Genomic DNA, 17389 nt, shown 5'->3' with positions numbered 1-17389 from the left:
GGCTGAGTCCCCTGGCTGAGCCTGCATTTTAATGGCAATCTTCAAATAAGCCCACCAGGGAGATATTAATTCAAGGCTGTGTGCTCACATGTGGTATCGAGAGATAGATAGTGTATGTATGTAATCTCTCAGAACCAGACAGTATAGTAGCTTCCTATAACTATTCTCCCCCTCCAACCCCCCACCATCCACTCCCTCAGGCCTAAATACTCCATGCTCTAAACCTTAATATCACCATCTTCAAATTTCAGCAGCATGCAGGTAGGATATTGGAAGCTTCTTAAATCCAGTCTTAGTTTTGGTGTGTGTGTGTGTGTTGGGTGGGGGAGGGTGCAGACTGCTTATTTTCCTTCCCTCCTTCTCCAACTCCCCCCTCCTCCTCCTCCTCAATCCCCTCTCCTCATCCTCTTACCCGCCCCTCCCTATTTTTCCATCTACCTACTCTCCTACTCCTCCCTCCCTCTCTCTTCTTTCCTCCTCCCGTCTTTCCCCCTTCCCCCTCTCTCCCTCCCCCCCTCCTCTCCCTCACTTTCCTCTCCCTCACTCTCCTTTCCTCACTCTCCTCTCACTCACTCTCCTCTTTCCCCCTTCCTCCCCCCATCTCCTCCTCCCTCTCTCCTCGCCCTCTCTCCCTTCTTCCCTCTCTCCCGTCATGCGCAGGTTCAGGTCTGAGTATCCTTTATGTGACCCCCGACCTGGAATGCCTTACACATTGCCTGTTGTTGCCTGTTACACTCAGCAATGCACCGACAACATAGCCTGTTGAGCGTGAGAAGTATAAAAATTACCATTCATATATACTGCGGGGAAAGTCACAGGAGGGGCTCACTCACACCCCCTGCCCTCTTCCCCACCCACTCACACCTTCCGCGCTCTTCCTCACTCACACACTTACAGACCCTCCACTCTCCTCCTTCGCTTGAATTCATTCCATCCACTACCACACACATATTTCACGCTCTCCCACACACACGCAATGTTCATGAACACAGACCTAATTAATGTTGATTATTTATTAGAATCAAAATCAACAAAGATTGAACAAGTCAACAGCGAGAGATTATTTTGTGACTAAGTGACTGGAGGGCATCAATGTGAGATAGTTAGTAAACGAGCAAATGGGGAGGTTAGGAGAGATTTTTTTACCCATGGAGTGGTTAGGATATGGAATGTCGTGTCAGGAGCGGTGATTAAGACAGAATGTATGTTAGTTTTCAAGCCAGAACTAGATAAATAGCTTAAAATGAGGAGTGTGCAGAACAGTGTAGGTCAATGGGACTGAAAGGATTGCTCTTGAAGGAGCGGCACAGACATGATGGACTGAATGACCTTTTTCTATGCTATAAATTTCAATGGTTTTATGGAAAGCTTGATAGTTTATGTATGTGGACTGCTAACTGGCAAATAATAATAATCTTTACATTTGGTACAGCGCCTTTCACGCCAGGAGGATGTCTCAAAGCGCTTCACAGGATTCCCTGTAGTGTAGTGACTGTGTGTTCTTAGATGAACACAGCAGACAATTTGCACACATCAACAACCTGCAAATAGGCATGAAGTGAGTGACTGAATTTATCTGGGAGATAAATGGCCAGGACATCAGGAGAGAAAAACTCCCTTTTTTCGTGTAGTGCTTTTGTATCTTTACTATCCACCTGAACAGACACAGACGGGGAGCTCAGTTTAACATTTCATCCAAAGGACGATGTGTCTGATAGTCCGGTGCTCCCATCCAGCATTGCTGGCTGGCGTGCCAGCCCAGAATAGACTGTGAGGTCAAAGTCCCAATGTGAGGACTTGAACCCACAGCCTTCTGACTCAGAGGCTGACTACCAATTGAGCCAGGCATTAAGCCATCACAACATTACAACTGCTGCTTGTAAACCTGCTTCCAGGCATGTGGCTCAGCACAAATTATTATACTGGCTTAGCATCAAAGAACATCAATGCCTCCTGACTCCTTGTGGTGCTTTCTCCTGGTGATTTTCAAGTAGCTGCAAAAAGAAATTAATCAGGAGGCCTCGGTCCTTCATGCTCTGCTGTGGAAACCCACCTACAAACCTGTCTTTGAATTTGCCTTTCACCTCTCCCTTTTCCTCCCCCCACACACACACATTTGTCTCAAAACCTACCTCTTTGACCGCACTGTTGGTCATCTTTCTCCTCCCCACCACAAGTGCACAGACAGTATTCTTAAGCGCCTCAAGATGTCCTCCTGATGTGAAAGGTGCTGTGTAAATATAAATTTGTAAATATAGCATTTGTGTGGGAGGCCAGTATCGTAGTAGATAGAGCCCTCACCTCGGAAGCACGAGGATCTGGGTTCGATTCTCAGGCAGAGCGAAAGCTTAGGCAAGTTTCCTTACTCCATGCCTCTGTTTACCAAGCAATAAGTAAGAACCCAGTTGTTAGTCAATTGGTGGATTGTTTACTGGGGATAAAAATCCCTCCAAAACAAAATACAGTCAATCCACTTTGCAGTATATTCTGTGAAGTGCTTTGAGACATCTCATCAATGTGATAAGTTGCTGGATCAAATGCAAGTATTATTACAAAACAAAATTACATTTGTATAGCACCTGTCACGTGTGGAGGGTGTCCCAAGCTGCTACAGTGGTCCTTGAGTCGAGCGTGGACGCTGAGAGACAGAATTGGGTGTCATCCGATTTCATGTGGAAGTTGACCTTCCTATCCTCCCTGCCATCCACCCTCCCGATCCCAACCCCCAGCTCGGGTCCAAATCCCTGACTGTCCATCCAGCGCCTCGGGATGTCCTCCCGACGTGAAAGGCGCTATACAAATATTATTTTGTATTGTATTGATGCATTCTCCTATGTGAAAAGGTGCTGCATTACTAATATTAATACAATAACATATTAACAATTATAATCCTTCATTGAGTAATAATAAATAATTGATAATAATATATCACCTATAATGTACACTTCAGTTATTAATAATTATAATAATCCTTATATTTGATACAGCGCTTTTCACGATGGGAGAATGTCTCAATGCGCTTTGTCAAGCTTGTCAAGTGTTCTGGAATGCTACCCTGCGTGAGGAGCACTATATAAATGCAAGTTGTTGTTGTTCACAGGATTTACTGTTAAGTGTATTTTTGTAACTGTGCATTTCGTTGGCCAACATGGCAGCCAATTTGTGCAAAGCATTGTCCCACTTGGAGTCAGTGACCAATTTTATCTGGAGGATTGCTCGACAAGACACTGGGAGAGAGAAACTCCCTTTCTTTTCGAATAATGCCATCCTAATAACATCCACCTGAACAGGCAAACAGGACCTCGATTCAAAAGATGGCACCTCCGACAATGCAATCACCCGCAGCTCTACATTGTGGTATCAGCTTACTTAGACTATGTGATTTCAAGTCCCGATGTGGGGCTTGAACCCACAACCTTCAGACTCAGAGGCAAGAGTATTACTAACTGAGCCAGGCTCACTATTGTTGTCTGGCTGCTACTTGTCATGTGCAAAAAACTAGGAATTTAAGCTATTTTTCTCATGTCTCAATCAGTCCAGCCACTGCACCAAACTCATAGCAACTTTCGTGAATCAGTCGCCATCTGGTGATAAGGATGCTATGGTGCACCATTAATCTTTTTTTGGTCAGACTGCTGACTAAAAAAAGGCAAGGATTATTATTAAAAAATGACAAAACCTATGTTAATCTCATCACCCTCGGTAAACTGACATAATGTAATCTCCAAAAATAGAGTCCACCTTGTGGTTATCATTTCTTAATTAAGGAACTCCGTTTAGAACCCTTTTTCGGCACATGCACGATGGACCGAATGGCCTCCTGTGCTGTAAGGTTCTAAGAAATATTGCATACTTAACGGGGGAGCGAGGGGGAGGGGAAGGTGACCGTAGACACGGTTGAAGAGGAAGGTCTTCAGGCGCAACCTGAAAATAGGGAAAGAGGGGACGAGACGAAGGGATTGAGGGAGGGATTTCCATAGCTTCGGGGTGTAGTGGCTGAAGGCACGGCCGCCGATGGTGAAGCAGAGGATTCGAGGGACAAGGAGGAGGCCGGAGCAAGTAAAGCGGAGGCAGTGAGGAGAGAGGAGGTTGGAGAGATAGCAGGGAGCCAAAGTGTGGAAGGATTTAAACACGAGAGAGAAGTTGATCCGCTCTGTGACAGGGAGCCAGTGGAGTTTGGCAAGGGCTGGGGTAATCGGGATGTGGAGGTTAATGCGGTTGAGAATAGGGGCGGCGGAGTTTTGGATGAGCTGAATTTTGTGAATAATGGAGGAGGAGAGACCAGCGAGGAGAGTGTTAGAGTAGTGCAAGCGAGAGGTGATAAAGGCATGGACAAGGGTTTCAGCAGCTTATGGAGTGAGGTATTGTCGGAGACGGGCAATGTGGCAGAGGAAAACGGGGAGATAAGAGGAGAGAGAGGGAGAGAAACACACACACACGGGGAGAGGCACAGACACACAGACGGGGAGAGAGAGAGAGACATACATACAGACAGTCAGAAGTGGGGAGAGAGACACACACACACAGACAGGGGGAGAGAGAGAGAGTGAGACATCAACAACAACAACAACAAAATTACATTTATAGAGCGCCTTTCACGTTGTGAGGACGTCCCAAAGCATATACACACAGACAGACAGAAAGGGAGAGAGAGACACACAGACAGAAAGTCGGAAAGAGACACAAACAGACAGACAGACGGGGAGAGGGACACACACACACACACTGACGGGCAGAAAGACACACACACATAGAAACACCCATAGACAAGGGGAGAGACACACACACACATATGGAAGAGAGAGACACACACAGGCTCACAGGGAGAGAGACACATACACACAGAAACAGGTGGAGAGAGACACACACACAGACCGGGAAGAGAGAAAATGAGACACACACACACAGGGGGAGAGAGAGACACAATCAGGGGGGAGAGAGAAAGACACACACATAGGGGGATAGAGAGAGAGAGAGACACGCACACACAAAAAGGTTGGGGGAAAGAGACACACACACCTTGGGAGAGAGAAAAATATACACTACACCGGGAGAGAGACATACACGGATAGGGGGAGAGAGAGAGAGACACACACACACACAGACGGGCAGAGAGAGAGATACACAAACACACAGACATTGACAGGGGCAGAGAGAGACATACATACATGGGGGAAAGACAGAAACATTGTGGAGTCCTGTAGCTCAGTGGTTAGAGCACTCGCTTTGCAAGTGAGAGACCTGAGTTCAATTCCAGGCAGAGGGCGAAACCTTGGGCAAGTTTCCTTACTCCACACAGAGCCTAATAATAATCCCTCCAAAACCAAAATAAATTGGTCAATTTCAATGGGACATTGCTGTGCGCAATTGGCTGCCGCGTTCGCCCACAACTATACAGTCAATTCACTTTACAGTGTGTTCTGTGAAGCGCTTTGGGACGTCCTCCCGACGTGAAAAGCGCATAGCAAATGCAAGGATTATTATTATTATATACACAAATACACAGACAGAGGGAGAGAGAGAGGCATACGCACACAAGGTGAGAGAGACATACATACATACACACACACACAGATAGGGGGAGAGAGAGACACACACAACACATGCACACAGGGGGAGAGAGAGAGAGACATACATACATAGACAGACAGGGGAGACAGTGAGAGACATACATAGGGAGAGACATACATATACACACACAGATAGGGAGAAAGAGAGAGACACATACATACACGGGGGGGTGGGGCGAGGAGAGAGACATACACACACGGGGAGAAAGAGACATACATACATACATACATACACACACACACACACACGGGAGAGAGACACACCCATACACACACAGACAGGGGAGGGGAGAGAGAGAGGCACACACACACAGACATACACAGACGGGAGGGGAGAGAGAGACACACACAGACAGAGGGAGAGACACACACAACAACAACTTGCACTTATATAGCGCCCTCCACATCTTGGCATCTCAGGGCGTTTTATAGTGGCGGAGCCTGACTCTGAGCCTGGGGGGGAGGGAAGGTGACCATAGGCACGGTTAGATTTTAAGGCAGGGCTTGAAAAAGGGGAGAGAGGGGGCAAGGCGGAGGGGTTGAGGGAGTGTTCCACAGTTTAGGGTGTAGTGGCTGAGCGAGAGACACACGTACATATCCAGACGGGAGGGGAGAGAGAGACACACATACAATATACAGACAGATGGGGAGACACACACACTCACACGGCGAGAGGCAAGGGGAGACATACACACACACTGACAGACAGGAGGAGAGAGACACACTCGCACAAAGATATAAAGAGACAGATGCAGAGATGCATATAGACAGAGAGAGAGATACACACAGACAGACGGAGACACACAAACACACACAATGTCAGAGACACACAGAGATAGAGAGATAGATACAGAGACACATAAAGAGATACACACACACCGACTGAACAGGGAGATAGAGACGCACACACAGACAGAGGAAGAGAGACACATACACACACAGACGGGGGTGGGGGGGGTGGGGAGTGAGACATACACAGACAGATAGACGGGGAGAGAGAGAGAGAGAGAGAGAAATACACACACACACAAACACGTGAAGAGAGAGAGACACATACACACACACAGACGGGGAGAGAAACACGCATACAAACACAGACGGGGAGACATACACTCACACACACTGACAGCCAGAGGGAGAGAGACACCACACAGAGATATAGAGAGACAGATACAGAGACACACATAGACAGAGAGAGATACACACAGACAGGCAGACAGACAGACAGGCAGACACAGACAGATAGAGGAGAGACACCCACACAGAGTCGGAGAGACACACACACAGAGACATAGAAAGATACAGAGATACACACAGAGAAAGATACACACACAGGGTCAGAGAGACACACAGAAAGATACAGAGACACATACACAGACAGATACAGAGACACACACACACACAGATAGAGACCTCAGCGCTGTCTGTATTATTCTTTAAAAAATTGTATGTATATTTAGATTGCCTATTTAAAACATTTGCATTGTATCTAAAATATAGCAAAATTAATTAATACAATTTAAAACAGAATTCCTGTATGATTCTTATGTTTCTGGAAGGGAAACACAAAAATATTGCTTAGGCAGGCCATAGCAGTTTCTCAAATCTGGCATCCGGTTCTCCTCAGCCCTAAAGTTTGACCATCCTGGTCAATGCTGACACTCCAATGCAGTGCTGGGGGGTGTTGCAGTGTCGGAGGAGCCGTCCTTTGGATGAGACGTGAATCCAAGGTCCCATCTGCCTGTTCAGGTGAACGTTAAAGATCTCATGGCAATGTTCAAAGAGAACCTGTAGCTGTGGAAGTCCTGCAGTTCAGCGGTTAGAGAACTCGCTTTGCAAGCGAGAGATCTGGATTCGATTCCCGGCAGGATGAAATCTTGGGTAAATTTCCTTACTCCACAAGACTGATAACAATCCCTCAAAAAAAACCAATAATAAATTAGTCACTTCAAACCCCGACTGTTTGTGGGACACTGCTGTGCGCAATTGGCTGCCGCAATTCGCCCACAAAAATAGTCAATTCACTTTACAGCATATTCTGTGAAGCTCTTTGAGACGTCTAGAAGACATGAAAAGAGCTATATCAAATGCAAGGATTATTATTATTATTATAGAAGTTGTCCTGGCTAACAAATACCCCAAATAAAATTGATCATTCAGTTCATGGCTGTTTGTGGGAAATTGCTCTGTGCAAATTGGCTGCATATTTAATCCACAAAATATACAGTCAATGCACTTTACAGTATATTCTGTGAAGCGCTTTGATAAGTCTTAACGATGTGTTAAAGTGCTATATCAAACACTAGGATTATTATTAATAATTTGCCGGGCTACAGGAGAAAGGTCAGTTCAATGGGACTGATTGGATAGCTCTTTGAAAGAACCAACACAGACACAATGGAATGAATTTTTTTTTGTAGGAGCAGGAGTAGGCCATTTGTCCCTTCGAGCCTGTCCCGCCATTCAATCATGGCTGATCTTCTAATCTAACTCCAGCTAATAACCTGACACTGCCATCCCCATATCCCTTAATATGTTTTGCAATAAGAATAGCCTTCTGCAATCTAGTAAATTGTCTATAGTTCTAATTCTGGAGATTACCGCTTTGATCTGCCTCTGGGATCTTATTACAGTATTCTTAGTTAGTCTATCTGATTCTCAGAAATAAGCCCTAACAATGTTTAGATAAACCAGAGCTAGATCCTTACATGACAACATCAAACTCCTGGATGCTTTTGTCTTATTGCAAGATTTACAGCCATAAAGTGAAAGATCAAACAGTTAACGCCTTATTATGTAGTGCGTGGAGCCCTGTAGCTCAGTGGTCATAGCATTCGCTTTGCAAGCGAGAGACCTGAGTTCAATTCCAGGCAGAGGGCGAAACCTTGGGCAAGTTTCCTTACTCCACACACCTAATAATAATCCCTCCAAAACCAAAAACAATAATAAATTGGTCAATTTCAATCTACGACTGTTTGTGGGACATTGCTGTGCGCAATTGGCTGCCGCGTTCGCCCACAAATATACAGTCAATTCACTTTACAGTGTGTTCTGTGAAGCGCTTTGGGACGTCCTCTTGACGTGAAAAGCACTATATCAAATGCAAGGATTATTATTATTATTATTATTCGAGCACCCACCACATAAAACACAATACAATTAACAATAATGCAGCACCTTTCACATCAAATTGATATTTCAAAGCACTTGACGCACAGATGCACATGTTTGTATGGACACACACACATACACACATGTGCATGCATGGGCAAATATACGCACACTATTCTGACACATCAACGCGCATATGAACATATATGCAAGCACATTTTCATTCAGTGTGAGCACAGAAATAAATTAACGACAAACTGAAAAGCTTAATCCATCTCATGATTTAAAGAAACACAGATTCCTTTTTTATAGAAAATAAAAGCACTTTACTAAAATAGCAGTTCCATACAATCCTTTTTCACGTCAAGTTCTGTAACATACAAGTCTTAGACAGGTCCAAGGTATAAAAGCGAAATACATTGGTGACACACTTTATTGTGCGTATGAAAATGTACCATCCACTTCATATAGCCAGACAGATTGCTGGTTGGTGCAAGCAAAACTCTTCACTGAATGTTTCCTCAGTTGAAATATTGCTTAAATTATTGAGTGACTGGGGTGGGGGGGGGGGGGGGTGGGTGGGAGTGGAGGAGAAGGAAAAAAGATAGCAAAACCTTGTTGTCCAAGCACTCTGAGAAACTACCCTGTGTGAAGGAAGCTATATAAATGCTATAAAATTATTGTTGTTGTAAGGTGTTGAAACCAACTGCCGATTGATCGTGAAGGTGAAACTCCTTTAGTCGGATTCCTGCCCTTTGATATCACCTGACATTTGTGAGTGTGTGCGTGCATATATATATATACACATACATATACTGTATATACATATCTATAAAAGAGCATGAGAGTAGCACAGAAACAAAGGCTGAAAGGCTCAGTTTCTATGATCTTGGTGGGCTAGTGCACACCAGCTTGTCAGACATCACCAGTGTCAGCTCTCTCTTTGCCCCATTACCTCCCCACCCCGCCTCCCAATTCTAACCTCGCTCGGTCAAAAGTAGCAGACGGGAAGACTCACCACGGTCAGCTCATGGTTTTGGAAGAGCAAACTGTGGACAGACACCAGGAAGTATCTCCTCACATTCACACAGGTGGATGACCAACTGCCAGAAGAGGTCACTGCACTGGGAAAAGGCGGCAGAGGCTGGGAAGCTGGCTGAATTCATATCGGCGAGACGGTTGGGTAGGTATTTGGCAAGGATGTAATCGAATGGCCAAATAACCATCTTCACCAAAAATTCTCTTGTGAAGGAAAGGATGGTTTGATCTGCTGTTTTGCATTCGGATCACTAGGCATTGGATTACTTTTCATATTACGACTATTAATGCTGTGGCATGTTTGTTCCAACAACTTAGTTGTCTCTCACCCACAGGGATTCCATGTCAATGCCTTCAGGTTAAACCTGTTTCTCGGTGTCAGGCCGCCCTGGCAGAGCCTGCAGGCTGTTCCTTTTTTGGCCAAGTCATTAGTTAATGCACACTGCCGTTTCCATATGTTTTTGAAACATTTTCGGGGAAAGGCGTGACAGCAGACATCAGGAGCCAACCCAATGCTCTGAGCGCTCCCCTCCCCCTCTATCTCTGCTCGCGCTGTTGCATGCGTCGTGTCAGGTCATTGATCCTCACATCTTTCAGGTACAGCAGGTGCTCGAGACGGCGTACTTTGACCTGCAGTATCTGAAACGGGACATGTAAGTTTATACAAATGAGGGAGCGCTTCACAGGATTTCACTATAAAACAACAACAACAAGATTACAATTGGAGTCCTGTAGCTCAGTGGTTAGAGCACTCGCTTTGCAAGCGAGAGACCCGAGTTCAATTCCAGGCAGGTCAGGGCGAAACCATGGGCAAGTTTCCTTACTCCACACACCTAATAATAATCCCTCCAAAACAAAAAAAAACAATTAGTCATTTTTAATCTACGACTGTTTGTGGGACATTGCTGTGCACAATTGGCTGCCGCGTTCGCCCACAAATATACAGTCAATTCACTTTACAGTATATTCTGTGAAGCGCTTTGAGACGTCTAGAAGACGTGAAAAGCGCTATATCAAATGCAAGGATTATTATTAATATTATTATTTGTATAGCGCCTTTCACGTCGGGAGGACATCCCAAGGCGCTGGACAGTGTACAGCATTTCAGACCTGAGCTGGGGTTGGGGGGGTTAAGGGAGGGGAGGGGAAGGGGGGTGGCCGAAGAGGAGGGTCTTGAGGCGGGACGTGAAGGAGGCTAAGGAGTGGGTAAGGCAGAGTGACTGGGGGATGGAATTCCAGAGGTTGGGGGCAGAGTGGCTGAAGGCTCTCCCACCAATGGTGGGGGCGGGTAGGTCGGGGGACAGGCCGGAGCCCGCTGAGCTGAGGGAACGGTCGGGTTGGTAGGGGGTTAGGAGTTCGCAGAGGTAGGGTGGGGTGAGGCCATGGAGGGCTTTGTACGTGAGGACCAAGATTTTGAACTGGATCCTCTAAAGGATAGGGAGCCAGTGGAGTCGGGCAAGAATGGGTGAGATGGGGTCACTGAGTTTGGTGCAAGAGAGGACACGGGCTGCAGAGTTCTGGATTATTTACAGCCTGTGGAGGGAGGAGTTGGGAAGGCCGACAAGCAGGGCATTTGCATAGTTGAGCCTGGAGGTGATGAAGACATGAACAAAAGTGTCGTGACTGGACTCCTCTCACACTGGAGGAAATCGTTTCTCTGTAGCTACCTTATCAAATCCCTTTATCATTTTATAACCCTCAACCAGATTATCCCTTAACCTTCTACAAGGGAAAACAGACCAAGCTTATGCAACCTGTTCTCATAATTTAACCGTTTAAGCCCTGGGATCAATCTGGGGAATCTGAATTGCACCCCCTGCAGTCAATATATCCTTCCTGAGGTGTGATGCCCAAACCTGAATGCAGTTCTCCAGATGGGTCTGACCAAGGCTCTGTATAGTTGAAACATCATTTCCTCTCCTTTATATGCCAGACCCCTTGAGATAAAGGCCAACGTCTCATTAGCCTTTTTGATAACTTTTTGTAATTGTAAACTAGTTTTTAGTGATTTGTGCACGTGGACACCCAAATCCCATTGCTTCTTCAGTTCTTAGTTTCTCCCCTTTAAGAAAATATTCTGCTTTGAATTCCATCTGCCAGTTTTGCGCATTTGTTTAATCTATCTAACAACAACAACTTATATTTGTATAGCGTCTTTCATGTTAGGAGGACGTCCCAAGGCGCTGAACAGTCAGTGTTTCGGACCCGAGCTAGTGGTTGGGATCAGGAGGGGTGGAGGCTGGGAAGGGTAGGAGAGTGACCGAAGCCATGGTTGAAGAGGAAAGTCTTGAGACAGTTTTTGAGGCTGAAAGTACGCCCTCCGGAGGCAAGGTGGGAGATGTGAAGCAGGCCAGAGCTCGTTGACCGGAGGTAGCGGACAGGTTGGTAGAGGTTTAGGAGGTCACAGAGGTAGTGAGGAGCAAGACCGTGGAGGGCTTTGAAGAGGATCAGGATCTTGATTTGTATTGAGTGAAGGGGAGCTAGTGGAGTCGGGCGGGGATAGGGGTGATAAGATGGAGGCTGGTGCGGGAGATTACTTGGGCTACAGAGTTCTGGATGATCTGCAGCCTGTGGAGGGAGAAGTTGGGGAGGCCGACATGCAGGGATTTTGTGTAATCGAGCCTAGATGTGATGAATGCATGGTTGAGGGGCTTGGCGGCGTGCAATGTGAGACAGTGGCAGAGCCGGCCATTGTTGCGGAGGTGGGGAAAGTCGGAGCAGATCATGGCACGGATGTGGGGGAATGAAGGACATTTGAGTGTTGAACAGGACGCCGAGGTTCTTAAAAGTCCCTTTGTTACTTCCTGCTCCCATCCACACAACTTACTGTGCCTCCTAACTTTGTGTTATCTGTAAATCTGGAAATAAAACTCCCTATTCCTCCATCCAAGTCTTTCATATGTATATGGTGAAAAGCTGAGGCCCCAGTACAGAAACCTGGGGAACACTATTTATCACAACCCGCCAATCAAAGAACGCTCCATTTATCCCTATTCTCGGTTTTCTGCTTCCCAACCAATTACCAAGCCATGTCACAAGGTTACCTCCGACTCCATTCGCTTTTATTTTTGCAAATAACCTCTTATAAGGTGCGGAACCTTATCAAATGCCTTCTGAAAGTCCATATAGATGACATCCATTTCGCCCACACACAAAAAGTCAATTCACTTTATAGTATATTCTGTGAAGCGCTTTGAGATGTCTAGAAGACGCGAAAAGCGCTATATCAAATGCGAGGATTATTATTATCTGTTTTAAAATTTATACTAAATCCTTATTAAAGTACTTTGCTTTAACCGTCAGATTGTTAACTAATTCTGGTTCATTAATCATCACCAAATCTAGTATGACAAGTTCCCTTATCAGTTCTAAAACATATTTTTCCAGAAAACTGTCTTGACTACATTTTAGATTTGTTGCCTTTACTGCTTGAGCTGTTCTGCTTCTCCCAATCTACGTGAAAACTAACCCATTAATCCCATTATAACCACATTGCTTCCCATTATAGTTATAATCCCATTATAACTACATGCTTCCCTGATCTCTGTATTTATACATCCTCCCACTCCATCACTACTATTTGGACATCTGAAGACAACTCCCACCAGAGTCTTGCCTCCTTTGCTGTTCCTTAATTCTATCCATTGTGTTTCCATTGCTGGCTCACTTTTATGAAAGGTGGGGGGGGCAGAGTGGAGGGAGGCGAAATGGACACAGAGGGCTGGTGCCCGCTGATGGGACGGAAACAAAGCTACACATTTCTAAACCCTGTATGGGACATCCTTCTGATGTGAAAGGCGCTATAAGTGCAATATGTTGTTGTTGTCCGTATTGGTTAATGTTGCACCCCCTGTACCTGAATGGTCTCTTGCGATGCCAGCAGCTCCTGCTGTTTCTCTGCTAGTAAGATTTGCACTTCAGGGGACAGCTGCTGGCTTGGCGGGCAATTTGCAGGCCAAGGGTTCATTGGACTAAAAAAAAGAATAGATCATTAAAAAAAAGCATTGTGATAACTTTATGGTTGTTTTTCTGACTGGAGGGAAGTGTGCAGTTATGTCCCCCAGGGCAGTATTGGGACCATTGCTGTTTTTGATCTAAATAAATGACCTGGACTTGGGTATAGGGAGTACAACATCCAAGATCATACTAAGCTAGGAAAAGTAGTGAAAAGTGAGGAGGATAGTAGCAGACTGCAAGGGGACATAGACAGACTGGTAAAATGGGCAGAGACGTGGCAGACAATGTTTAATGTGGAGAAATGCGAAGTAATGCATTTTGGGAGGAAGAATAAGGAGAGGCAATATAAGCTAATGGTAGAATCGTAAAGGGGGTGAAGGAACAGAGAGACCTGGGGGTTCATATCAGTAAATCTTTGAAGGTGGCAGGACAGGGAGATAAAGCTGTTAAAAAAGCATACTGTTGAAATATACCGACTATCACCTTGGTATATTTCAAACAGCAATCGAATGTTCCAGAAGGTTTGATTGTTAAATGGTTAAAAGTAGCTTTGCTTGACGGGCTGAGGTGAGCTTCTGATTACATTTAATATTTTCCTGGGAAGGTGTTCACTCCTCTGAGATAATGAGCAATCGGGTCCTTCAGTATACGACCTGATTGTTCATTGCCTCAGCAATAATGAGATAATTATTATCTCATTGATAATGGAGTAGTGGGTAATATGTTTTCGGTTCTGTCTGCTCGGCACAGAAGTAACAACAGTAGTAGTGGTTTGTCCATTTGAAACACAGAAGTCAGGTTAGACAGTACGAGTGAGGTGCTGGGCTCAGAGCTGATTGCTTCTGTTGGGTTTCCTGGAGCCACTCTCCATGATTCTGTGTGATAGCTCTGTGACCTCTCCACTATATGTCAAGTTGTGATCCCAGGTTTACTGTTTAGTCTGGAGTACAAAACAGTCCCTGGATACGTGTTGTCATCCCTGTATCGTCAGTACGATGCTGTACTTCCTTGAATCCAAAGTCGAGGGAATCCACTCAGCTGCCTCTGCCACTGCAACTGCTACCCCCTCCCTACCTCCTCCTCCCACCTCAGCCCCTAACCACCCCTTCCTCCACACCTTTCAACCTGTCTCCCCCTCTTCTCTCATCACCACCATAACCTGTAGGAAACCCACCACCTGCTCCCTCGACCCCATCCCTATCCCCTCCTTACCTCCCAGCTCCACCTCCTTGCCCCCCCTAATCACTGACATTGTTAATCTTTCCCTGTACTCTGGTACTGTTCCCACCCCTTTAAAAAACGCTGTCATCACTCCTATCCTTAAAAAAAACCTCCCTGGACCCTTTTCTACTCCCTAACTACCATCCCATCTCCAATCACTCCTTCCTCTCCAAGGTCGAGTTGTTGCTTCTCAGCTTCATTCCTGTAGAGTCCTGTGGAGTCCTGTAGCTCAGTGGTTAGAGCACTCGCTTTGCAAGCGAGAGACCTGAGTTCAATTCCAGGCAGAGGGCGAAACCTTGGGCAAGTTTCCTTACTCCACACAGAGCCTAATAATAATCCCTCCAAAACCAAAAACAATAATAAATTAGTCATTTTCAATCTACGACTGTTTGTGGGACATTGCTGTGCGCAATTGGCTGCCGCGTTCGCCCACAAATATACAGTCAATTCACTTTACAGTGTGTTCTGTGAAGCGCTTTGGGATGTCCTCCTGACATGAAAAGCGCTATATCAAATGCAAGGATTATTATTATTATTATTATTATTCTCCCGCCACTCCCTTCTCGAACCCCTCCAATGAGGTTTCCGTGCCGCCCACAGAAACCACCCTCGTCAAAGTGACAAATTATATTCTGTCCATCTGCGACCAGGGGTCCCTCTGCCACCTTGACTTATCTGCTGCTTCTGAAACGTCGATCACTTATCCACCACCTCTCCTCCAACCTCAAACTCCGTAGCGCTGTTCTTGATTGGTTCAGATCGTAATTCACTTTAATTAATTTAATTTAACTGTAGTTCACTTTCAGTGTATTCTGTGAAGCGCTTTGAGACGGCAAGAAGACGTGAAAAGCGCTCTATCAAATACAAGGATTATTATTATCATACCTCTCACCCGCCTGCACTTCATTTCCTCAAACAGCTTCTCCTCTGGCCCCCGGACCATCTTGTGCAGTGTTCCTCAGGGCTCTGTCCTTGGTTCCCTCCTCTTCAATATCTATATGCTCCCTCTTGGTGACATCATCTGCAGACATGGAGTCAACATCCACATGTATGCAGATGACACCCAACTCTATCTCTCTGCCTCCACCCTTGACTCCAGGACCACTTATCCTCACCTTCAAAGCCCTCCATGGTCTTGCTGCCCCCTACCATCCTGTTCACTTTCTCCACTCAACAGGCTCTGGCCTGGTTCACGTCCCCCGCCTTGCTCACTCCACTATTAGCGGGCGGACCTTCCGCCACTCTGCACCCACCCTCTGGAACTCCATCCCACAGTCCCTCCGTCTTGCCCCCTTCGAGACAACAAAAACAACAACAACAAGATTCCATTTATAAAGCGCCTTTCACGTCAGGAGGACGTCCCAAGGCGCTGCACAGTTAGGTCAGGACCCGAGCAGGGGGAAATGGTCAGGGTGAGGGGAGGGAAGGGAGGGGGGAAATGGTCAGGGTGAGGGGAGGGAAAGGAGGGAGCGAGGAGGGGGAAGAGAGTCGAGAGGGGAGCTGAAGGCACGGTCAAAGAGAAAGGTTTTGAGACCGGCCTTGAAGGAGAAGAGGGAGAAGCGGCGAAGGCACTGGGGGATGGAGTTCCAGAGCCTCGGGGCTGAGAGGCTGAAGGCCCGACCACCGATGGTAGGGCGGTTGGGGCGGGGGACGTGGAGCAGACCGGAGCCAGAGGAACGGAGTGTACGGGCAGGTAGGTAGGGGGATAGTAGGTCTGAGAGGTAGGAGGGAGCAAGGCCGTGAATGGCCTTGTAGGTGAGGATGAGGATCTTGAATTCGATCCTCTGGGGGATGGGGAGCCAGTGGAGGCGAGCGAGGGTGGGAGTGATGTGGTCGCGAAGCCTGGTGCGGGACAGTACACGAGCTGCAGAGTTCTGAATGACCTGCAGCTTGTGGAGGGAGGTGGCGGGAAGGCCGGCGAGGAGAGAGTTCCCATAGTCCAGCCTTGAGGTGACAAAGGCGTGGACCAGAGCTTCAGCCGCGTGAGGGGTGAGGTAGTGCCGTAGTCTGGCGATGTTCCGGAGGTGATGGAAGGCGGTGCCAGTTGTGGTGCGGATTTGAGGGAGAAAGGACAGCTCAGGTCGAACAAACCCCGAGGTTCCTGATGGCTTTGAGAGGTGGAGAGTGCAGCCTTGGATGCTGATGCTGTCAGCGCCTGAGGTGCGGAGGCGCTGACGTGAGCCAATCAGGAGGGCCTCGGTTTTTCGCACGTTGAGCTGAAGAAAGTTGTCTCTTGTCCAAGACTCGATGTCGGACAGGCGGCTGTCAGGACATCGGGGTCGTGGAGTTGAGAGTAGAGGAGGAAAGGTAGAGTTGGGTGTCATCCCACCTCAAGACCCTCCTCTTCGACCGTGCTTTCGATCTCCCTGCTTACCCACCACCCTCCCCACTCCCGCACCCTGACCCTCAGCTAAGGTCCGAAACTCTGTCTGTCCAGCGCCTTGGGACGTCCTCCCGATGTGAAAGACGCTTTACAAATGTCATTTTGTTGT

General features: G+C 46.7%; 1 protein-coding gene across 1 annotated transcript in view; it reads right to left on the bottom strand.

Moving 5' to 3' along the window:
* Positions 1–9254: 9254 nt before the first annotated feature.
* Positions 9255–17389, bottom strand: part of LOC103188107 (sperm flagellar protein 1) — a 30163-nt gene continuing 22028 nt past the window's right edge. The window contains exons 7-8 of the mRNA XM_007907958.2: positions 13576–13690; positions 9255–10358 (exon numbers count right to left, since the gene is read on the bottom strand). Coding sequence (XP_007906149.2) covers positions 10257–10358; positions 13576–13690 — 217 coding nt within the window. The 3' untranslated portion in view covers positions 9255–10256. The remainder of the gene's footprint in view (positions 10359–13575; positions 13691–17389) is intronic.

Source organism: Callorhinchus milii, unplaced genomic scaffold (assembly GCF_018977255.1).
Source record: "Callorhinchus milii isolate IMCB2004 unplaced genomic scaffold, IMCB_Cmil_1.0 Scaffold1, whole genome shotgun sequence".
Lineage (NCBI taxonomy): Eukaryota > Metazoa > Chordata > Chondrichthyes > Chimaeriformes > Callorhinchidae > Callorhinchus > Callorhinchus milii.
This window is presented reverse-complemented; position numbering and strand designations above follow the sequence as displayed.